At 37.8% G+C, this 25,349-nt stretch overlaps 1 protein-coding gene across 7 annotated transcripts in view; it reads left to right on the top strand.

Moving 5' to 3' along the window:
* The window catches only part of KIAA1328, a 181,711-nt gene that overhangs the window by 16,533 nt on the left and 139,829 nt on the right, over positions 1-25,349 (top strand). For all 7 annotated transcript variants that reach the window (XM_015277296.4, XM_015277299.4, XM_015277298.4 and 4 more), the window contains 1 exon segment: positions 6,601-6,716. In XM_015277296.4, the coding sequence (XP_015132782.2) occupies positions 6,601-6,716 (116 nt within the window).

Below are 25,349 nucleotides of genomic sequence, written 5' to 3'. Positions count from 1 at the left end.
GATTTGTAGAGTCATGCCCATGAATGCTGAAGAACTCTGTGAGGAAATGGGTGATCACACTCAAGGATTTCCTATGATTTTCAAAACCAACCAGTGTGGTACCTTCTTGTTTTTAGCAAGGTGCTGCTGGCATGGTGGTGAAAGTGTTAGGCACACAGTAAGAGCAAATTTTAACTCTCCCTACAAGCAGAATCCTTTTAAGAGGCAAAAAGAAAAAAAAAGACTTTATCTCAGCTTTTGTTCCTGTAGGCTACTCCTAAAGCAGTCATCAGCTTATGTAATGAAATGAGTAGTGACACAGTGAAGACACTGAAAGGTTCTTACCCTCATACTCTGTACCGGTGTCAGGACACATTAGCCTCTTCCAAGAGGGAGTGCGAGCTCTCTTGGGATCTATCCAGTTGACTGTTGAGCATTAAGAACTTGCTAAAGACCATACTGAGAATGGTTACATACATTTTAAAAACTATGGGCAGATTTTAAGAGGTCCCAGCATTTGTCTGAATGAAAATGATCATAACTTTATTTGCAGAGAAAATGTATGTGTTCTTGCAAGTGCTTACCTTACTCTTAACTGACACATAGCTACAGAACTTTGACTTTCTGACTCCTGCTATTATCTGCATCATAGTTCTGTCTTTAACATTTAAAAGTGCAGCTCACATACAGTTTTCTTTTTAATGAACATAGCAATGACTATAAGACATAGAATGGTTATCGTAGTTTTGGTTTTTTTTTTTTTTTTTTGCTTTTAGTATTGAAAATTTGTATCTAACTACTTTGTTTGTCTTATTTAAAGTTTTAGGACAAGGATTCAAGTTGCGCCAAGGGAGATGCAGGTCAGATGTTAGAAAAAAAATTCCTCTCTGAAAGAGTGGTCAGGCACTGGAATGGGCCCTAGATGGTCTTGGAGGCCTTTTCCAACCTTTATGATTCTATGATTCCTTGTAATTCTTGCAAACAAGTCTATGAAAGCAGCTTAGGTAGAAAGGTAATGTCCTTATCCCCAAAAGAGGGGAAGTGATTTCCCTTTTGCAGGGTGCTGCACTTGGGTTGGGGCAGCCCCAGGTATTTATACGAACTGGAGGAAGATCTTCTTGAGATCAGCCCTGTGGAGAAGGACTTGGGAGTCCTGGTGGATGAGAAGCTGGACATGAGCCAGCAGTGTGCACTTGTAGCTTGGAAGGCCAACAGTGTTCTGGTCTGCATTAAAAAAGAGGTGGCCAGCAGGGAGAGGGTGGTGTCCCTCCCCAGCTCTTGTGAGGCCCCATCTGCAGTACTGCATCCAGGCCTGGGGCCCCCAGCACAGGAAGGACGTGGAGCTCTTGGAGTTGGTGTGGAGGAGGGCCACTAAGATGATGAGGGGGCTGGAGCTCCTCTCCAATGAGGAAAGGTTGAGGTAGCTGAGCTTGTTTAGCTTGGAGAAGAGAAGGCTCCAGGGAGACCTCATTGTGGCCTTCCAGTACTTGAAGGGAGCATATAAGCAGGAAGGGGAATGGCTGTTTATAAGAGCGTATAGTGATAGGAGAAGGGGGAATGGTTTTAAACTGGTACAGGGGAGGTTTAGGTGAGATATTAGGAGGAAGTTTTTCACTCAGAGGGTGGTGATGCACTGGAACAGGGTGCCCAAGGAGGCTGTGGATGCCCCATCCCTGGAGGCATTCAAGGCCAGGCTGGATGTGGCTCTGGGCAGCCTGGTTTGGTGGTTGGTGACCTTGCACATAGCAGGGGGGTTGAAACTTGATGATCATTGTGTTCCTTTTCAACCCAGGCCATTCTATGATTCTGTGATTCTTTTCAGAGATACTACGTATAGTTTTTTGCTCTCAGATGAGTGTCTTTCTGGCAAAGACCAGTGGCATGTCCAGAATGACTTGTACTTAGCAGCTAGATAAACAGTTTTTAGACAGCCCTTTGTACCTCACAGAGAAATGCTTCATCCTTCCCAAGGCACTGGATTCCTAAACTCTTTGTAGAGTGGTGGCAGTCTGGAACACAAATCTTGTCCACTAGAATTGCGTTATGTGGACTTTTTTTACCTAATACTAAGATGAAACTGACCTGCTAACACGGAAATTTTGTACAAAAGCTGAAAGTGGGAATTAAAACAGAAGGCTAATTTGGGTACAGAATGGGAAACCATTACAAAGGAATACAGTAAAATCTAATTTTTCTACCGTATACCTCTGATTAAAATGTTCTTCCAGCACTTAGAATCTTTGAAAGGCAGCTTGCATGTGGGAGTCCATTTTAGAAATGCACAGCACTTGACCACTTGAGCTACCTTCTCTCCTGAGTTCGCCTATATTTATTTCATATTTAACCAAATTGTTACCTGGCTTTAACTTCAATATCAATCTTTTTATTTATGTGCGTGTGAGTGTGTTACTTTAAGAGACAATATTCTGCTGGAGTTCTCTTAATTAGTCAGGCAGTGAGACTGCAAATGAGATATCCCTAAGCTTGAATGAAAATTACTTCTCGTTGATAGGTAAAGCATGCCTAGAATTATTGCATCACCAATCACGCTTACCTTTTGTACTTAAAAAGTCATTTGTAGCTATAAATTCATGCTGTGAGATCAGGTTTTGTATTATTTTGCAAGCTGCATATAATAAAATTTATCCATTGTGCACCGATTTCAATTATGGGATTGTTGGAGGGTTTTTTTTTTTGTTATTTTCTAAATTTATACAGACTGCTTGTGACACTTGAGTAAAATGTATCACATTTGCGAACAGTGCCCTTAAGACAAAATTGCTGCCATTCTGTCTTCCTGCAGTGCTGATACTAAATGTCACTGTTGCCCATTTCTGCCAGAGGCATGTTGTGATGGAGCCTGGCATTAAATTTGTTTTATCTTTTTGGTACACATCTTTCACTTGGAATATCCAATTGCATTTTGTGGTTCGTGTTTTTGTTGGGCTCTGTCCGATGCACTTATCTTGGTCCTTGGTCTGTTTTTTTTCTCCTGTCACCATGCCTACTGCAGATGCTATGTTTTTCTTGGAATTTAAAACTTGTGGTTTTCAAGAATGGTCACCAAAATGTTTTAATCTTTGCTAGCTTGTTAGCAGACTAGTTTCAAGCAAATGTTCCCAAAAGGTAAATGCTCCCAACAACTATGTGACTGATCAGTGAGGCTTCCCGTGGCAATGCTTTTTGGTTTGTCTTCTCTGTCTTAACTTGCTCAGCTACCATTCTCGCTGCATTCAGATTTTAAAAAGTGTAAAATACTACTTTCAATTTGCTTTGTCAATGCTTCTTTTGTTTTCTTTTTCAAAGGTTGTGGGCTCTTTTAGTCAAGAGGAGTTACTTTTATGCTTGGTCTGTAGTGTGGCATTGATGTTAGTATTGTTCTGACTCTTCCCTGTGCATGACAGTTTTCATTAGACAAATAAAACTTAGTGCTGTTGGCCTGCACGTTGCTTTAAACATTCCACCTGGAGGGTATCAGTCCTGTTTCCTCAGAGGAGTGAGTCAGTTTCATCAGCAGAGTTTTTGATCAGTTGCTCCTTAAGATGAGACAGTAGCAGCAATAAACACAGGAGCACATCATAACTGGAACTGGTGAATAAAAAGTTAATTTGAACCCTAAGGCTGATGTCTTAGGAGGGTTGGTCAGTATATCTACATCACTTCTATCTATCTATCTATCTATCTATCTATCTATCTATCTATCTATCTATTTATTTTCTACAGAGGATCCTGCAAAATGAAGATCTTTATTTAGATGCATCTAGAATTTCATAAGCTTGGGAGTGTTGAATTTAAAACAAATATTGAACAAAGATGTGTGTGTCCTATCCCACAAGTTAGGCGAATGTAAATTATATACAAAGAAATATTGTAGGCATTTTACAGCAGGAATAGTTCTACTGATATGTCATCTTCCTACTCAGTTGTCAGTCTTTATTTACACCTGCAAACAATGCCAGTCAAGCTGAACGTTAATATGTTGCTCAGTGGAGTGGTTGTGCCCTTTGTAGCTGGAGCGCCTTCTTCCTTTCTTTGACCATGAACAGAGGAAAAACAGGTGAAAATCCTTTTTAGGAGCATTGTGAGCCTTGAAATGTTTCTGTTTGGCAGCAGTGAAGTCCTTCCTGGTTGTGCGAAAAATCTTCTGTTCTTTACTGCCAGAAGGCAAAGAAATAAGGATATAAAAAAAATCTCACTGAGCTATGTATAGGATATGACATAAATCCAGCATAATCTGATGACATTCTTGTATTCCTTTTCTCTAACTTCCTCTTGCCACCTCCTGTGAGTAACTGTCTTCTATATCTTGCCTGCTCTTTATGAGCTGTCTTCTTCTTTGTGATACATAAACACATATTGCCACGTTTCTTCTAAGATCACTTACTGTTCTCAGTCATTTACTGCATAAGATATGTGGCACAATATATTCATGTGTCTGTGAGTATGTCAGCTTGCTGTGATCTGTGTTAAATGCAAACAGAGCATGTGAATGTGATGCAGACAGATACAAGCAGCAAATCACAGAATCTAGAAGTGGATGAAACCTGTTTTAGTGCAGTTACCCTACAGCATAGTTCTTTCTTTCTTTATCAAATTTTCCTGTATTATTGTTTGATTTTAATGCTCCTTGTTGCCAGCATTGCCCGGTGTTTCATTTGTTCTTAGCCTTCTTCTAATGCAGCATCTGTCTTCCAGTTAGTAAACAAGCATCCTTCCCTATTGTGTCGTGGAGACAATACTTGCCCACTGTTTCTCTTCTAATCTTTTTTTCTGTTCTTGTTTCCTTCATGTATTTCATTTACCTTCATTGTGTTTTTTTCTGATTGATAGCTTTTATTCTGTATTCTCTACTACTCCTTACTTTAAGAAAAAATACACATTCTTACACTTTCACTGTTTACATGAAGGTAGGTCATATGCTCTAGACTCTAGCTGAGTACTCTTGATTCAGAGGAAACAAACTGGTTATCGGTAAATGGAAAAGCCTGGGTCTGCAGCCTGTGGCATATGTACCATACCTGTGACTGTGCTGGGGAGCAAGGATTTATGGTTGGTAGCTCTCAAAAACTTGTTGCCTGCTCACGTTACAGGATTATATGGATGAGATGGATGCAGAGTTAATACAGCTGTTTCTCTTCATTGTTTATTATCTGATGTGTACAAACACCTTTTAAGTCTTTGAGGGGAGAGAAGGGAGCCTCAGAATGTTAGGGCATAGGGTTGTAAATAAGGCCCTGAGCGTATGAATAATGGAATGTTTTGATGCTAAATCCGTGTCTTTTTTAACCTAGAAACTTTATGCTTAACAACTTGTTCCAAGCTATCAGACTGTCCTAATTTATGGAATTTGATATATTCTGTATGTTATTTTTCAGCCTCTAGGTTTGTAGAGAAAAGGTGCACGTTTCGGTATTATTAATAATTTACGAATTCTTGTAGTCTGTTAGAGATGTTGTGGGAAAGGCTGTAGGTCGAGCTTAGAGCTGGGGAACGCTGCCTGTTTGTAGCTCACCCTAGAGGGGTGACCTAATTGTAGTATTTATGGCTTTTCTGTTGGAATATAAAAACAATTTTATGTCCTCTTAAGAAAGGAAGGATGATGACAAATGGTGGCTTAGACCCTGAATGGCTTCTATGTGTGTGTGTATCTATAGGATTGTTTATCTTAAAGAATGTTAAAATTTGAAGTTTTCTCAAAGTTTTACTGTTTGATCTCATGCCGTTTGCATTGGTAGCAGTTGCCATTGTAAAAGACTTTAAGAGCCTTTGGCAACTGAAACTGCTTAAGTCCAGAGCAATAATATTTATTAGCTTAAGCTTGTTTCTTAATATTTTGGTAAAGCTTTCATAAGAACTGTGATTTCTAAGCCATGTTTTTAACATAGTTACAGGATTATCAATGCATAATGGTCATTTTGCCTATGTGATAACAGAACAACTGTTTTTACAACTCCCCTTGAGATGCAGAATAAATGATCATAGTAAAAATTTCTCACATTGTAATCTTTTAATCTAGATCTAATTATTTACACTGAGCAGCAACATACAGGGTGCCATGGCCCAGGCAGAAAGGAGAATTTACTCCTGTGGCTTGATATTTTAAGATCCCCAGAAGAAGGCAAGCTCTTTCATTTGGAGAAAAACTAACAAGAAAAATGGTTCCTTTCTTGAACTTATATTTGACCAGTAAATGTGAAAGAAGAATTAGCTTATAGATTGAGAAAGAAAAGAGATTTTTCGATTTCCTTTCTGTCTCAGTATCTAAGCTTTCCCATTTGAGTTTTCTATGTACATGCCCTAGGCTTGTATGGATCCCAATGTGTCTTCATTACATCTGCAGAAAATCAGTCTGCACAGATCTCATTGTGGGTTCAGAACCTTACTTTGTAGTTCTGTGCTTCCCATTAATGTGCATGCACTCTGTTGAGACCAGTATCTTTGAAAAAAATTAATTTCTTGGGTACCTATATGCAACTTTCAGTATAATATGATAGAATAAACATTATGAGAAATTGAGCTCTATATGGCTGGGGAAGATGCCTTTACCTGGAAAGCAAAGGATCTGGAAGTCAGGGATTGTGTTTATGGGAATATATTTTATTTCTCTCAAATTCTTTTCAGGGTGAGTGAAGAAAAGGAGGTGACAGAAGAACGGCTGAAAGCTGAACAGGAGTCATTTGAGAAGAAAATCAGACAGCTAGAGGAACAGAATGAGCTTATCATCAAGGAAAGGGAAGATATCCTTTAAAAAAAGTGTGAAAGGGCTCACTGTCTGAAATAAAAAGTGAACTACAGAGAAATAATTGTTCTAATTTATGGCAGAGAATAAATCTGCATGTGCTGCCATTCAAAAGCAATCAGAGAGATGACTTGTCAGCATGTGATGCTGGTTCATTTGAGCTTAAAACTGCCATCCAGCTGTTCCTATGATGTTGTTTTGCTATGAAATAGATATTTGTCAACTAGAAACAACAATAAGGAATTTGTGCATTAAAATATGTTTATAGATGTTTTTTCTCTTAATCCTGTTAGGTTGTTGTAATTGAGGTCTAAAATTTATCTTGCGCTACTCCAGTGCTCTCTGCGTCCTGTGAAAGGCAACTTAAATTGATGGCATTTAAACCTATATATTTGTACTCTGGGGTTTAGCTGGCTTGGACATTTTCTATTAATGTAGGTTTAGCTGATTTTTTTTTTAATGCAGACTGTGACTTCCATTTTTGTTGAACTGCATATACTTAGTCCCAGTCCTGAAATACCAAATACAAAACGATCTTGCAAGGAATTATAGCTTTTCTACGCTGTGGTGTGACAGATCTTTACAAAATGCTCTTGTTCATCTCTCTCCACATCTTTGATATTGGCGCTTTGTTGTTTAGTTCCTCAGAAGGTAGCAATTGACTACAGTGGGGTATAGAAGGGACAGTTCTGCAACTGCAGTAAAAGCAAATAGCGTGCAATTCATCAGCAGCTGTGTAAGTAGGGAGGCTACTAATGCTATTGTAAAAAGCATTGATGGAACTTAGCATGCAGGGCTATTTTCAGTTCTTAGTCACCCCTTGCTGAAGAAAGAAATGAAATTAGAAAAGTTGTGCAGAAAGGCTTGCTAGGATTATAGAGGTCTGCAGAACCTATTTTCTGAGAAGGGACTAGTGTGCATTTGTGCTTATGGACAGTGACTGGCCACATAGAACTAGGTTGAGTCAGTGGTGAAGTGAATAGAAGAAGAGAAAATGCTGAGACAAAAAGGAGTCTTCAAGCTATAGGCCAGTGACAGAATAGAAATAAGTGGAGATAAACAGTCCATAAACTTAAACGTGAAGTTGGAGGAGGATTCTTGAAATTGTGAGGAATTGTATTTTACAGTAAAACGCTGGAATGTTTGGAGGGAGGGAAGAGAGAAGGGGCTTTTGGAACTTAATTAGCGTATGAAAGAAATTCTTGTGATTTGTTGTTTTTGACAGCAGGGGATTGCTGTTGATAATGCAGCAGATCCCTTGCAGCCTAGTGGCACTAATACTGATAGAAAAAGGTTGTTTTGTTGTTTATACTAAATAATATACACATCTACAAGCTTGGCTGGGCATAGAACAATTTCTGGAAAATATTAAATCTGATGTATTTAAGAGCCATTAGATATGAATGCAACTCTTTCACGTTGATTACACCGAAGTAAATATTTTTTACTATATTACGTCTTGTGGATTCATTCAGTGCATGAACGTGGGTGGGATGTTACATTCCCAATGGATATATTTAATATATATTTATATAATTTAGGCACATGAAAATTTCACTGATTCATCTGAGGTTTACTTGATTACTGGAAAATAGCCATGCTTGCTTTTTTTGCTTTGTTTTGTTGTTTTGTGTTTTTCTTTTTTTTCTTGGTATAAAAAGGCTGCACAAGTTTGAATACCTTTTTACAGGAATTCAAGTAGTCATGGCAGAAGGTTAATGCATGCAATTTTATACTTCATAAAACTCTATAAAACCTAGAAATATAAAACAAGGTTATAATTTAAACAATGTAATTTTAACTGTTAGAATACTTGCCTGTCATCTGACCTTTGAATGCTTGTTGTAAAGCTGAGGAGTGGTAAGAAAGTCTTGCTGAAGTGGAATATAGATTCTGGCTATTTTCAAGTGCAGCAACTTGAAATTCTTCTGAAATTTACAGAGTTCACTTGTAAGTAAGAAATATAATAGCATAAGTAAAAACCTTCAAGTCTAGTAAAATCAATTTTACATACTTTTTCCCCTTCCCCCCAGCCAATTTATTTTCTATAAAATTACTCTATCTAGCCCAGTATTTAAAATTATCCTACAATAATAAATCAGTGCTTCTGACATAATGGTTGCAGCTATCCAGTGAATTGTAATTTCAGCTTGGTAGAGGTTTAACTTGAATAGCATGGGGAGTGTGCGGTTTTCCAGGGAGATGTCTTTTTTTTTTTTTTTTTCATTTTCTTATTAAGGATATGCTTTGTGTGCTTGAACTCCTTACTTTAAAAGCAGAATTTTCTCATTCTGTTGGTCATATTTTTGTTGTTGTTGTTCAGAGGCTCTGTGAACCCATTTATTTGGATTCACTTTTGATGAGCTATATGAAAGCTTGGTGGTGTGAGGGCATTCTGCAGTGTTCTCACAACAGAACCTTTAAGTAATGTCACAGAACTGAAAGGGGAATAGTATCTGTCTGAAGTCTAAATTTACATTTGCTTTGGCCAGTAATGACTGGGTAAGAAAGCTTGCATGAAAGTTTAGTAAGTTTAGTTTCTGTTCAAATGAATTGTCTACTTCTACTATGGTTGAAACTTTGAGCGCATCCCATTAATGGAACACAACCCTTGTGAGCATGCATTCATAAGTGGGCTGGTTGCTCATTAAGATTGCCAAAGGCTTGTTATACAATAGAAAAAAAAAAAAGTGTTTCAAATAGTCATCTAGTCTATTTATTTTCCCTAAAATGGTATTGTTAGGCCTGTCACATTATGTGATAGTTTGGTCAAAAGCTATTTTGGCTTAGTTTTTCACATGATGTGTCCACTTCAAAAAAGTGTACACAACTTCCTCTTATATTAAAATATAAATAAATAAATAAATAAAATAAAAAGCTTGCCATAAGGTGTTTGAGTTCCAAAAATATTAGTGGATTGTAGAATCACCAAGGTTGGAAAAGACCTCCAAGATCTTCTACTCCAGCCATCCACCTACCACCAATGTTTCCCCACTAAACCGTGCTTTTTAGTACAACACCTAAACATATTTTACATTTTATAAACTCTTGTAGGCTTATTTTTAAAAACTTCTTGTGCACATGGTCTTTGGGTATGAGATACTTAGTGGTGTAAGGTATAAATGCTTTAATTGCATCTTCTGATGTTCTTAATAAAATCTACCCAGTTAGGCCAAACATTTAGACTCTGGAAGAGCCCAGTAACATGTGCTCTGGTTCTTTCAGTGCATTAATCATAGGTCATCTGCACAGCATAAGTGTTCCTATTCTTGTGGACTGCTGCATCTCTGACTCGAGACTGTTGTGTATCCTTCTGGACTTGGAACTAACTTCATTCCATCTGTGTTGTAGCTCTGCACCTGGACATGTGGAAGGAGAGACATAAGTCAGATGATGAGAATAACTTGTGGAGAAGATAGTGTAGAGAGGTCAAAGAGTTTGAGGTCAAATTAGGGAAAAGGAATGTGTTTTGGATGGAAGGTGGCAAAACAGGAAAAAAAAAAGGGAGCTGGGGTGGGCAGAGGTAACGATCTTACATCTCAAAGTGGTGGAAAAGTGAATCCTTTTTCTTTTCTGATAGGAAAGATTAAGCAGGAGTTAGAGTGGAAAACTGGGAAATGAGCACTAGAACATGGCTGAAAGGAAAGATTTGGAAAAGGAGGTTAATCTGGCCATGAGTTATTTGAAGGAAGTGAAGCTTATGTCTGAGTTTTGAAGTGTTTGGTTTGAGGAATCAGACTTAAAGGAGAGCCAGAATGGAGGCAGATGACCTGGAATTTGTCAGATGATGATGAGACAGCAGAACTAAAATGGAATGTGTCTGTTCAGTGTATTATAGCACACTTTGAAACAGAATTCTGGAGTAAGCTAATGTGAAAAAGTTTGCTAACCTCTGTGTCTTCCCTCGCATTCATGTTTAATATTTGTTTCTTGCTTCTGTATCACCAGATCATGTTGGATACATACGAACAACCTAAATTCTACCATTTTCTTTGGCAGGTTAGACTTGCAACTTAAATGTCCTTTGAAATTCTGTTATGTTTCATTTGTGTTTTCAGAATAAACGAGAAACAGCATGCCGTGTGCTCATAGGCGGTATGTGTTGTCCCTTCTACTTATGCTAGGGGCTGTTAAGAGAAAAGCTTTTGACTTTTTTTCTGGCATATTTTCAAGCACCCATTATTAATTTAGGTCCCAAATACGATTTAATATAAGAAATAGGGATTTATCTTTTGTAAGATGCCCCAATACTGTCATGATAGATGTCTTAGGAAAAAAATAGGAGATTATTGAGAAACAAATGCTACTGTTATTTCAGAGCCCAAAGAAACTATGTTATGGTCTTTAGCTTTTCTTGTTATCACTATTAAGATTTTTTTTTTTTAATCTAAATTTGATGTTGTGTAAATGCAGAACCAAAACCAGCCTTAACATTTCTGTAAATATTGTTGTGAAGGGAAAGAAAAAAGAGTATTTGCTTGCCAGAATAATCATTTTGGAGAGAAAACACTGGAAAAAAAGGAATGAAGAGATTGTCTTTATTATGAACTTTCTTTTTTTTAAAATGTAAATTTAAAGTCATCATGCCTGCTAATTATTTGTTTGGTTTATATTTAGGACGTACCTGGATTTCTTAAGCTTTTTGGTGGAATTATTTTCAAACAGAACATGATCTGTTGATTTGAAGACTCAGATGAGCTCATAACGTAAATCCCATATGATTTAATTGGCTAGTCTAAACATGATCACAGACTGTTTGCATATCTCCTTTATATTGTAACTACTTAAGACTATTTAACTTCTTGATTTTGCATGCAGTTAGCAAGAATATTAATTTATCTAAAACAGCTAATTTTCTGATACTGTTGGTGAGAAAAAATATTAATTTTCTGGAAGAGTAATGAGCTATTTATAAACATTATCTGGACTCTTTAATAAAGTGATTTTAGTTTTTCCATAGCACTGCTCATTGTGTTACTCTCATGTACACTCGTAAATTAGTGCTACTTCCTTATTTCCTCACTTTCCTATCTTTTTTGTGTTAATGGGGAATTACTGTTATTTTTTTACAAGAAAAGTCATTACTGACTTGATTAATGCCAAAGCAAAAAATGATAGGAAAGCAAATGTGATACTATAGAATTTACCTGACTTCTTCTGTGTTATGCTTACCTCTCTACTATGTTTCACTTGCTTTTCTGACAGTGTGGAAATAAATAGGCTTTTTTTCCATTCTGTTTTCTTTTTCAGTCTGACCCACCAATATTGTCATCACAACCAATGAAGCAAAATGATAGGTCTTGCACAGAAGGCCTCTGGCAATGTGCTTTGTTTTGTTGCATGTGTGGTGCTTGTGTCCTGCTGCTTGCACTCCTGTCTGAGCCAGATATGTGTTTGTGACTAACCAGTGCCATCCTTTGAAAAAAGACAATTATTTTGAACTCGCAAAGGCAACACACAATGTCATGTAGAAATAAGATACGGAGGTTGATAGTATGGTTAAGCATGTATATATGACAGTTGGATCCCTCCTCTGTTCACCCCTGTACTGAAAAAAACTAAAGTGCAAGGAGAAAGTTCTTGTGGACACCTTGCCAGTTACAGGAAACTTGTGCTAAGTGCTTTTGGAAGCCAGGCTGCTTATTTAAAACTCAGTAACAGTTTTACTGTTTAACTGTGACTAAGTCTAATACTGATTTTTGGTTTTGCTATTGTTTCTGTATGCTTAATAATTACAAGGTACAAATTGAGGGATTTGAATTACAGTCATCTTTCTTCTGTTTCTCAAGTCAGCTTAGAGTTCAAAATGCATCCTTTCCTGTTTATCGTATATGGACATATCCTATACATCATTTTGTGTATCATAATTTGCTTGAAGTCATGTGAGTAGAATGAAAAATTAGCAATTTATAATTTTCTTCCACTTTATCCAAGTGCTTCACTCTTTGAAGGTGTTTCCGTTATTGTAGATCTCCTGCTAGTAAATGTTTCTAAGCAACCATTACGGTCCATTGAATAAAAGCTGAACGTATTAAAAAGTCCCTGAATATTTATATGCTATTCTGTAATGGCAGTATTGGCTGAATAATGTATGTATTTAAGAACTTCTTAAATGTAAAAGAATCAGTCAAGGACTATTGGGTAAATAAGATATTTTGAATTTTTCATGAACTTTTAAACTAAAACAAGGTGAAATGTATTGTAATGTTGAGTGTTCAAATGGATCAATGACTAGAGATTCATTTAGAGCTCAACTTTCTATGTTTATTTCCAGCTAGCACCTTTGAGCACAAGCTAACCACATTGTCCATATTATGAAATTGTCCAGAATCGACAGGCAGAATCTAAACAATCAACATCAGCGGTTTTTGAATATGAGCTATATTGGCTTGTTGCCTGTGAGATGGTATTGTCAGTACAAAACTATAGATGTGGGATAAAAGAAGCAGAACTTCTGGTTTTGTAATTTATGTTGGAAAGCATGGTATGACATTATTCTTTCTGTGGTTAATTTAAGAGATATTCCCATCTGGCAGCACTGATGTAGAAATTTGGAGTCCCACTGGGGTAAATGTTGGGGAGTAGAAGCATACTTGCATTGCAGAATCTTGATGTTTCTGAGATGCAGTCTTGCTGGCTAAAGAGCTTGAGTTATGCTCTGTTGGTAGTGTCTAGTAGGTATATACTTCACAGTGAACCAGACTTCCATTTCAGGAAGATGAATGGTATCTTGAGCACAAGCTTGATATTATCTGTACTATATAGTTGAAATCTCAAAACTGGATATGATGATAAGTGAAAGCAGGGACAGGTGTACCCTGGGAGCATGGTGCTAGGGAGGTTGCTAGGCTCAGCAGGGATTGGGTCAGGAAGGCAAAGGCCTGACTGGAACTGAACTTGACAAGGGATGCAGAGAAGAACGAAAGGACTTCTACAGGCACATGAACCAGAGGAGGAAATTCCACAAAGATATACCTCCCACAGAGTGCTGCTATACAGTCATGCTTGTAACAGTGGACAAGGAGAAGGCTGAAGTACTCAACAACTTTTTCACCTCAGTCTTTGCTGGCAACTGCTGTTCGCACACCACTCAAGCAGATGGGTTTGAAAGTGGGAGCTTGGGGAACAATGTTTTTTCTGCTATAAGTGGAGATCAGGTTTGTGACCACCTGAGGATCCTGAACATCCATAAGTCTCTGGGTCCCAATGAAATCCATCTGAGACTCCTGAGACTGTCAGATGTGGTCTCCAAGACCCACTCAATTATATTTGAAAAGTTGTGGCGGTGAGGTGAAATACCGGTGACTTGAAAAAAGGCAACATCACACCCATTTTTAATAAGGGTAGAAAGGTTGACCCAGGGAACTACTGACCTTTCAGTCTCCCCTCCATGTTGGGTAAGATCATGAAATGGATTGTCCTGGAAGATATGCTAAGGCACATTGAAGAGAGAGAGGTGGTAGAAGACAACAAGCATGGCTTCACCAAGAGCAAGTCCTGCCTGAACAATCTTTTTTCTTCTTATGATGGAGTAACTGCATCAGTGGACAAGGGAAGAGTCTCTGATGTCATCTGTATGGACTTCAGTAAGCCCTTTGACATGGTCCCCCACAACATCCTACCCACCAAATTGGGAAGATATGGATTTGGTGAGTGGACTGTTTGATGGATGAACTGGTTACAAGATTGTACTCAGAGAATGGTGGTCAGTGTCTCCATGTCCAGATGGAGACCAGTGACAACAGGTGTCCGTCAGGGGTTATTACTCAGACTGATGCCCTTTAATGTCATAATCAGTCACATCAACAGGGAGATTGAGTGCACCTCAGTGAGTTTGCAGGTGATACCAAGCTGTGTGGTGTCATCGACATGCCTGGGGAACAGGATGCCATCCAAAGAGACCTAGGTAGGCTGAGCAGTGTGCACAGGTGAATCTCCTGATGTTCAACAAAGGCAGTGCAAAGTCTTGCACCTGGATTTCAGCAACTCCCACTCTGAATACAAGCTTGGTGAATGTAGTGATAGAGCACAGCCCTGCTGAAAAGGGCCTGGGGATACTGGTGGTTAGTAAGCTGGACATGAGCCAGCAGTGTGCCCTGCAGCCCAGCCAGCCAGCCAGATCCTGGGCTGCATCCAAAGCAGCGTGGCCAGCAGGGCGAGGGAAGGGATCCTGCCCCTCTGCTCTGCACTGTGACACCTCACCTGGAGCACTGCGTCCACAAGTGGAGTGCTCAGCACAGAAGAGATGTGGGCCTGTTGGAGTGTGTCCGGAGGAGGGCCACAGAAATGATCTGATGGATGGAACAGTTCCCCTGTGAGAACAGGCTGAGAGCTGGTGCTGGTTAATATTGGAGAAGGCTCCAGGGAGACATGATAGCAGCCTTTCAGTATCTAAAAGGGGTCTGTAAGAAAGAAGGGGACAGACTTGTTAGCAGGGTCTGTTGTGATAGGACAAAAGGAAATGATTTCAATCAAAAAGAGGGGATGTTTAAATTGGAGATAGAGAAAAGGGTTCTTTTTTTATGTTACAGGTGTTGAAGCACTGAACAGGCTGCCCAGAGAGTTAGTGGGTGCCCCAAACCTGGAGACATTCAGGATAAGGCTGGAGGGGCTCTGAGCACTTGGTCAAGCTTTATATGTCCCTGCTCATTGGAGGGGGTAGTTGGACCAGGTGACCTTCCGACTCAGTTCTCTGAGTTGCACCTGTCTGAACTCAGCAAGGGAAACCTGTCATTAGAAATGTAGTTTCAGCCATGGCAATCTCATACATCAGCATCAGTTTCCTTAACAAAAATGCCAGAGGTAGGTCATGAAGAAGGTATTTCCCTGTAGTGTCTCAAGTGTGAAGCACATCTTACTTTCAGGCACTCTAACTGGCTAGGTTACTTACTTGCCTAAATTTTGACCCTGCTCTTGTGGCTGCTGCTGAAACATTGATCTTTATGTATGTGAGCTTTCAAAGTGATTTTTTTTTTTGAGTTATATTTTCCTTTATGACATTTGGGCTCATTTGGAAACAAAGACTGAGATCTCTTAAAAGGAGGCACAAATGGGAAAATGAGATCATTAATTGTTGAAGCTGGTACTGTAACAAATTGACTAGAAATGTGGATTCAGAGAAATTGATGTACTTTATCCTTCCAAACTAAATGAATTCTCCATCTGCTTCAGCTTCTCAACTATAATGAGGACGTTGGGCTGACTCTGCTATTGGTTTCTCTGTCTCCCTGAACTATTTAGGAAAGTTTAAACATTTCTTGCATGATTAAATACACTTTCAATAAATCAATCTCATAATAATTGTTGTTCAGGAGAGTTCATTATTCAGTTTAGTCTTTTAAATTACTGTTCTTCTTTAAAGGATTCTTCTGATGTAATGGCTTCTGCTAAATCCATTTGCCATACTCTGGCTTGTAATTACTTTAGATTTGAAGAACAAAATGAATGACTTTATTATTAATCAGTAGCAAATTTGTCTTACTGTTTTTAACCTTAGAGTGGCCTTCGCTCATGAAATAGTTTTAATGGTCTAGATAGCAAAACAGTTCATATCTCTCTTTCAGCAGAGATTTGGTGAAAGCAATTGCATAGTTTTATGTATTTTCTTCTGCCACCCTCTGCCTTCCTTTCCATCCCAGATGTTTGTCATGGGAACTCTCATTGTGTGTGTGTTTGCTGTTGAATGCTGTCAGCAACTGTCTCCGGAACTCTAGTTTTGCTACCTGGTTTTAGGCTGTTACTTTTTTACATTGGGCCAGTACTACTTTTGTGTGTGCTGTGGAGAGTACACAGCACTTAAATACAGCATTAATTTAATGTTGGCTACTCTACTGGTTGTTGATCTAAATGAATTTTCTCAGTGTTCATGCATGATGAAAATTTGAATGATTTCTTTCTATCTTCCTATTGTTGTAGGATTTCATAGTTATTGACAGTGCTTTTGGAGCTGTGTGTCTGTGCTGTGATTTTTGGTAGCAAAACGCCACCTTGGATTAAAAGTTGTCTAGCTGCTGAGCTGTCCTTTGTGAATCTCCTCTATTTAGCTCCCAATGTTTGGCATCAGTTCTCTGTCCATAGTAGAGTTTTTCAAACCCATCCTTAATTTCAAGCTGCCAGTCAATGCAAACTAATATAAAAGCATTTTCAGCTTTGCTAAACTTGTTAGGATCTGGTAATGTTGCATTAATATCTCATTTTCAGAAACTGCTTGGATAATGAAAGTGGGCTAGTTGCAGAGTTAAAGGCTTTCAATAAATCTCAGCTTTTAATATTTGGAGGGATTCATTCCTATAACAGCTTTGTGTTGGTTTTGTTTCCAGCATCAAATGTAATGTTTAACCAAGGCAAAGAATCTTTCAAATAACGCTGAGGAATTGTAGCAAACCTCCAAAGAGTAATGAATAGTATCTTTCAAATCTTAATTCTCTAGCTCTCTAGGAAGTCATTAAAAGTGTAAGTGTGAAACTGAATGGAATTTGTCAAGATACAAGAGCTTCTTAGAACAATTCTGTCTATACCCTTTATTCATAAACCTATTTATATTATACCTCCTTGTTGTGGTTTCAAGAATTGTGCTTTTTCATTCATATCTATGTTTCCATGTTGACATACTGGTGTGCATGTTTATTTAAAAGTATTTTTAATTGTAATAGTGGAAAGTTTTTACTGAGGGCTGTATGGCCACTTTCATTGCATATATGTCACCAGTTTTACATAAAGGTTAGCCCTTTCTTGGGACAAGAATACCCCAGGGTTATAGCACAGGGAGTACAGTTGTAGTAATAAAGATTATGTTGGTGATAAGTTCCCCTCAAGGCCCCATGATGGTAATACCTCTATATTTTGTCTTTAAAGAAAACTGCTGAGAGGCAATAATTTTTTTTGTATGTGTCCCATTTTCATTAATGCATGGTAATTGATGGAGTTGCAGTGACTTGTAACAGTAATGAGTTCTAAACATAAGAATGCACTCCTTTCTAATAAGTGAGCACTGCTGGGGTTTAAAAGCGTACTAAATCAGTTGCTTTAGTATGAATTTATTAGTTTTTTTCAGCATTAGCTTTAATAGTAGTTATTTACATAAGCGTACATCCCATTAACCGCCATCAGGGCTGGAAAACATGCTGAACTGTTCATATTTTCATATAATTATTGAACATAATGGTTTCATTTGCATTTCTAAACAGTGATGTTTCTGTCAGGCTTGGAAATAGTGTCTTTACGCAGTCCCTATTTCACATCCACTTATTTGACATCGTTAAATTTTATGCTAATGTGCTTCCCCAGAATATCATCAGTAGGACAGATGCTTGTGCTTTAATATACAAATCAGAGATGCTTTTCCCTCCCCCCTCCTCTGAACTGCAAAAGAAATAAAAAAAGCATATCTGCACTTTTTAGATATAGTTTGTTTCATTCTAAATAATCCGTAAGAAATGAAACTTAGCTCTTACCCCTGCTAGTCACTTCTGAATGTTGTAGTAGATACCTTGTTTATGAAAGGTAGGGAGCAGTCTTCTCCATGGAGGAGTAAGAGTCTTGGAAAATTCATAGTAGTGGTTGTGGGAAACTAAAATATTGAAACCATGAGATTGCCTCACGTCTAAGGCATGGAGCCTTGTGCAGCAAGTTGCTGAACTAGGCGGTAGTCCATGGACTGGCCTTCCAGGAAGTAGACCGTCACTGTACAGAAGGTTTGGGAAGGGAGAGTTTCAACTTTGCAGCTGTTTTACTTTTCTAAAAAGACATTTTGCTGAGTCTGGTGACTCGATGCTTGTCTGCAGAAATGTACTTGAAATTCTACATTGTTAAGTTGTTAGTTTTACATTTAAAATAGCTTTTCTTGGTTTTTATAATTCTGCAGATGGGTAGAGGTATATGAGCCTCTCCCTAAATGGTTATTGCATGATCAGTATTGTATTGTACTCCTTATGTGTATGTGTATAAGAAAAGATTTGATACTTGGCATGGAGTTAACTGTGGAAGCAGAACATCAGTAACCTAAGAGAGAGTGCTGATAATTGCAGTTTTGTATGAGGAAATAACTGAGTAAAAGAACCAAAGCGCTACCATCAGCAAAACCACGCTGCTTTTCTTTCATTTAAAAAATGAAATGAATACTTCAGAACGTGTTCTGTTTGAGTTTTATCTCAAGATGACTTTCTTACTGTTTTAAGTAATGTACCAGAGTTAGAGCAGATGAGTGCAGCATGCAGTCTATGGTTGTGGTCACAGAAAAGATTAAATATGAAGATGTATATGATGTTGCATAAGGACCAGTCATGACCTGATTAAATAAGAATGGAAACCCAGTGAATTTCAAGCTCAGTGCCATGCTTTTAATGAGTTACAGTATGTGACACTGGGTGACTCTTTTCTCTCCTATATATGTATTTAAAGATTTGGGGTGCTGCTTGCTGGCCTTTCTATGACATGCAAGGTTAAATGTATGCATGCTCATTTATGATGTTTTATGGATACCCCTGGCTGTGAACAGTACAAATTTGGTAAGTCTCTGGAAATCTTAGAAGTGTTTGAGCCAAGCATAAGACTTACATTTGTTACTTTCATTGTGTATTATATATAAAAATAAAATAAAATAAAATAAACAACAAAAATGCCTCTCTTCTATGACATCCCCATCAAGAAGGCTTGAAGGAGGCACCCACAAGCAAAAGGGTTCTGGGGCTGAAATGAAAAGGCATATTTTATGCATAAAGGACCACGTGAGCACACTGGAGATATACTCTGATGGGTTCTGGGCTTATGGTGTCTTTAATTATAGATGATTAACAATTTGCTAGTTGCTTTGCAGACAAGTATAGAGACAAAAATCCCTACTGGGAAATGCTTGCAGTCTAAGACCTCGTTCTGGGGGGGGTATGTGTATCTCAACACTACAGCTCTATTTCAAATCAAGAGAAGTAGCAATATTAAAACAGCAACAAGAAGAAAAAATCTATGTATGTTATTTCAGAGAGAACCACTGGATGTTTGAAGTATATCTCTATTACAATTTTGAGCTTGAAACAGGGCAATCAACTAGTTTATAGCAAATGATTGCGATTGCTTTCTGTTAAGCCTTTTAATCAGGATTGAAATACTATCTACCAAAGCAAGGTAACAATTGGTGAGGTGTGCTAACTTCATCTGTAGAGTATTGGGAAATTTAAAGAGAGCACCTCTGTCACACAGAGTGGGCTGTTGTACTGTACAGATTCTGAAGTGACCTCTTGTCAACTTCTCATTTGAATCCTGAAAGGAAGACTCTAGTTAATTGTCAGATATCCTTATTTTAATGTGTGACCATAAAAGGGTAAAGTATGATGATTTTTAACATCAGAAGATTAACATTTTACCTTTAAATAAAATATGATTAACTGGTGCAGAATTAAAAGTAATAGAACTGAAATATTCAAACTATGACTCTGTCGTGTCAGATTATGCATCAAGTGTGACAGTTTAAGTACTGAAGTGATTTAAAAATGAGCCAGCTGAAGGACGTATATCCCAAGCATCGAGAATAAAATGGAATAAAACAATTGTGGCTATCAAAACTTTCTCATACCCTTCTGGCTGAAGGAACCAGGTAATCAAAGTCTAGTGTTTTTCACGGTGACTGTGTCTTACCTGGTGCCAAAGCAGGTGCAGCAAGGGAACTGTCAGCATGCTATGACGGCATCCCACACTATGATTTGAAGCCTGCCAGATGGTGATTATGTTTAAATTTAATTGCCAGACAAGACTATTGCTTCTGTATTCATCTACATCTAGCAAGGTTCAAATATGATTGATCCAACAATGCATCTTGTATTTCAGTGTTCTACAGTCAGCCAAGCTTCCTATTATCCCTATACTGTGTCTGGTAAATTGGCATATGTTTTGATAAATGAAACCACATACTTACCATCAAAAGTACTTAGTATTACTGTTTGAAAATCTGAAAATGCCATTGTGAAGGTTTGTTGTTTGACTTCTGCATATTTTAAATCCTTGTTAGTAAAATTATTTTTCCCTACTTAGTAGTTTTGCAAACTCAGCTTGGAATTTGGCAGTGAAGTGACACCTTGCTGTCATCAGAAGTCCATCACATGAATTTTTGAGCACAGTTTGGGCATTTAGTAGATCTTGTGAATGTTTTCAGCAGGTTTGTGCATGCTAAGCTATGACACTTTTAAACTGCTTATGGAGCCTCAAAAAGAGGAATGGAGCGGCTCATGTTCCACAATAGTTAAAGGAATGGTAACAAGGAGAAAAATGGAAAATATGAGGTCAAAATAATTGGCAAGGCTAAGTGAGTAGGATACTGAAATAAGAGGCTGTTACTTTTATGTGGTTACTTCTGGGAGTAGAACTTTAGTAATTATGTAAAAATGTGAACAAAACACTTAACAGCTTTCATGGTACATGACCTCTTCCAGTTACATTGTTCAGAAGTTTTTATGAATTTATTCATATTTCATTATCTTCAGGGAGAACTTTTCTCTTGCTGTAAATACTGCTAGCTACATTGAGGAAAGATCCTTAGATCCTTTTAATGATGTTGCTCATCATATCAAAGGAGTGCAGAATAAGACTCAAGTGAACAAAGCTCAGACTGTCCAGCTGTCAGTTCAGGTAACTAGACATCTCCTGTGAGGTCTTACTGCTATGTTTCAATGCAAGTACTTGTATTTAATGCTCTTGTCAATACTCTTTGCTGTAACTCACCAATATATCTACAGAATAAATTTTTCCTATGAATAGAAGATATTAGAAATATCTTTCTAGTCATCTGCAGACAGAAGTTACAGGAGTAAGAAATCTAACTTTCACTTTGATTGTGGAGGGTGTTGTATGGTTTTTTAACTGATGGTGTGGAACTGTATTTTGTTACCTTGGAAAGCTTCCTAGTTTCCCCAGAGAGCCATTTTGGTACATGGCTCTGATCTTGGGATCTGTGCATGGCTCATGAATCCTTAACTGACTATAACAAACTATTTATATTGAACATATTGGCAAAGTTCAAGTTGTGTAATACACTCCTATTTTTTTTTTTTTTTTCTGGCAGCAGCCACAGGACAGCCCAAGGAATTTACCAGCAATATAATTACATTGTTCTGACAGGACAGTGAACATGCCAGAGATTCTCCTGGCTCACCTGCAAGGAGATAGGACCATCAGGACCCTTCTGGCTCTCTCTGCCATCAGAGCATATTTCTTTGCATAAAGTGGTGAAAATTATAGAATCACCAAGGTTGGAAAAGACCTCCAAGATCACGCAGTCTAACTGTCCACCTACCACTAATACTTCCCCACTAAAAATCTGCATTGGTTCACTTGTTAATTTTCTGCAGCATATCATGTTTGAAGGATCAGTGTTTCAAAAGATCTTCTCCTTTTTTTTTTTGTTTGGTACCTTTTAATTTCCAACCAAGACTCAATTACACCTAGCTTAAACATACTCGTTCTTGTGCAAGTCTTTTGCTTAAATATATATTTTTGCTACTTAACGTTTACTGGGAAGGGATTCAATCAATAGATATTCCCAATATCAAAGGGCAAAGAGTGAGAGAAATTTCTCTTTGGTTTGGATGCATGTTTTGTAAGTGAAATGATCTGATTGATTTCCAAATTAGAACAGGCTAGAAATCTTGGTGAAATCATAGAATGTTGAGAAGAATCATTTGACTGGAAGATCAGACGATTTAGTGGTATTACCTGCTAATTGGGATCTGTTTTGTTTTCTTACGTAGATGTGGAAGTCACCCTTGTAAACTTTGTATTTGCAAAGCTACACTGCAAAACTTTTATGTTGTTAAAGATTGTCTTCAAAGATCAGACTTAAATTTTAAACACAGTTGTATGCTATGATTAAGGTTTGGTGCTTGTAAGTAACAGATAACCTATGAGGAGAAGGTGGAAAACTGAGAAAGCATTGTCCCTGTGTTTTTTAAGGAGCAGACAAATTATTTATGACTTTAAATGAGCCTTTAGACTTAAACGTAGCAAAGATATCTATCAGTTTTTCTTGTTTAGAAGTCCTGTTTAGCCCTACTTTCTTAGCAGGTAGGGAGGATGTGGGACACCACTGCAGACGTTCTTTGGTAGTTTTTCTAGAGCATCATGCTGTTGTGAATGGTTTAAATTTGGAGAGAAAAAACGTCATCTAGCTGAATCTGCATTAGCTGTGTAGTTTCAGGTGTCTGAAATCTGTTAGCGGCACTGCCTACAAAAAGGTAAGGATCCCTGATATCATGAACTTTCTCTCTTAAATACCAAAGTAAGCCAGTCAGGAGTTTGGGATTACAGTCTGGAATGGATTTACTTTTCATACATTGCATCTGCAAAGTCACATATTTGTCTCATTGGGATTTCTTTTTCCATTGAGAAAATAAATGTGTGGCTGGAGCCATTCTGGAAAAAAACTGCAGGAAAATTGACTATTAATTCAGAGTTGCTAAATGCCGTCTTCGGGTGTTTAGTTGGGTCTAGTCTTTGACTACAGCTATCCCTTTCAGGGTTGATTTGTAACCTTTTTTCAGTGACATAGCTATTTCTCTATTCTCTTTTTAACTGCTGAAATAGGTTTTTAGCTAATATTTCATAGAATGCATAGGAAAGTTCTGCAATTTATATCTTATGGAAGGAGTCATTTTCTGCTTCTTCTCAAAAGTAGATAAAATTTGGATAACTTTTGCATTGCAGTTCATTTTTGACATAAAATTGTTGTGAGCATGCTAAAACAGTGGCATTTTGTCTCCAGTAAATTTGTTGGCCTCAAGAGCAGTCAAAATTGTGTTTGTGAACTGTAACACAGGAGGATTCGTGCTCTTCCTTTCTCTTTATAAGAGCATATTGCTTGAGGTATTCTTTTACTTACTTCTTCTGTCAGTGTCAAGAATTTTATTTTAATGGGGTTTGTGAAATCTGGAGGCTTATGGAAGATTAGTATATCTGCCAGAAGTTTTATGAATGCTTTTGAAGAGTATATGAGAGTATATCTAATGTCCTCTTCAATATTAGGGCCTGCCTGCCACATGAAGTAAAACTTCATTTTCTAGGCAGTGTATTTTTTGTTCAGGAAGGCAGTATGGTATGCATTTTCTAGAATGTTATTAGTCCTATCTTTGATGTGTTTTTTTTTTTTCTCCCCCTTCCCCGCCCAAAAAATGCTGCTGGATGTGATCTGTTTCATTTCTAGAAGTTTGATGGAAAGGATTATGTTATGTACTTGCTATAGGGTAATTCTGTAAGGCTGTCATGTCCGGATGTAGTGCAGTACCCAGTGACAACACAAGTAATAGAGCAGCACATGGGATCATTCTCCTCTACTAAGGAGACCAACCTATAAATTGATGCAAATTGATATGCAGTGTTTAATCTTCTTGCCTCCCACTTTTTCAATCAGAGTATTGAATGTGTAACAAATTGAGAAACTATACATATCTAGCTCTGGCTCTGGTATTGGTGTATTGGAATGTATTTCTTCCAGAATTTGTTGAAGGTTTTTATTCCTCTCTGGGATTTGAGTTCTTGGTTCTCAGTTTTATCCCAAACAGTGCAAGTTTTCTAGAATTTGTCTGGTTTTGCTGTAAACAAGCAGTAATTCTTCCATGCTTGTGATCTTTTGAAGCAGAACAATCATCAGAGCATTTTTTATAAGACTACAAGCATCTATGTTTCGTGTTTAAGAAGCTAATTTGAGAATCGATTGTAATACCAACCCTCGTGCCAAGATAGGTCTTTTATAACAAGAGAGCAATTCACTTAAACATTTTCATACATTAAGCTGCACTGGATGCACATTAATGAAAGTGATGCATAGAGATGGTGTCACACTGCAAACTGTTTATCTGGTTGTTTTTAGTGGCCTGGCAGAACTCCACTGTGAAAGGTTCTGAATGCAGACTGGCTGTGATGAACGTGTGTACCAGATCATCTGTCAGAACCCTTGTCAGCTGGGACCAGACTTGCTGACAGACACGAGACTCCTAGTATAAGCATGAGGTGCTTTATCTTTTATTTAAAACTCAGTTGGATCCTTGTTCTGTAAGTTCAATACAGATGTAGTCTCCATTGCTACTGTGTCAGTTTTCCTATAGTTTTATGCAGAATGTTGAATGTTGTAATGCTTCACTCTGTGAAAAAGATTGGTTAGGGGTCTTGGAAAAAGTCAGCAATGCTGGAAAATAAAGTTTTGTTTGATATTCATTTACGTAAGGAGTTTCCCTCAGAGGTTATATAGTCTTGTTTTGGTAAATAAACTTGCATATGTAAATAGTATAAGAGTAGGTGTAGTGGTTAGAGTATCGGTCTCAGAGCAGGAAATTGTTGTTCATTGTTCCTAATTGCAGTACGTCTTCAGTAGAAGAGAACACAACTTCTGATGTCTCTGAGATTGTATTCTTTAAGTCATTTCATTGATGAAGAATAGGAATCTGTACTGTTAAGCCTTTTTGGCTATGTATCATTACTACATGAGCAGCCAATATAAATAAAATAGGGGCAAACTGGTTTTTTTGTTGTTGTTGTTTAGAACTGGATAAAACTGAAATTTTGCATTTTGCAGGGAATGTTAATGGTTTAAAATTCAGCTTTGTTCCAACAAAATGTATTTCAAGCAATTTAGAAGACTTACGTGATGGCATTT

Source organism: Gallus gallus, chromosome Z (assembly GCF_016699485.2).
Source record: "Gallus gallus isolate bGalGal1 chromosome Z, bGalGal1.mat.broiler.GRCg7b, whole genome shotgun sequence".
NCBI classification, from domain to species: domain Eukaryota; kingdom Metazoa; phylum Chordata; class Aves; order Galliformes; family Phasianidae; genus Gallus; species Gallus gallus.
This window is presented reverse-complemented; position numbering and strand designations above follow the sequence as displayed.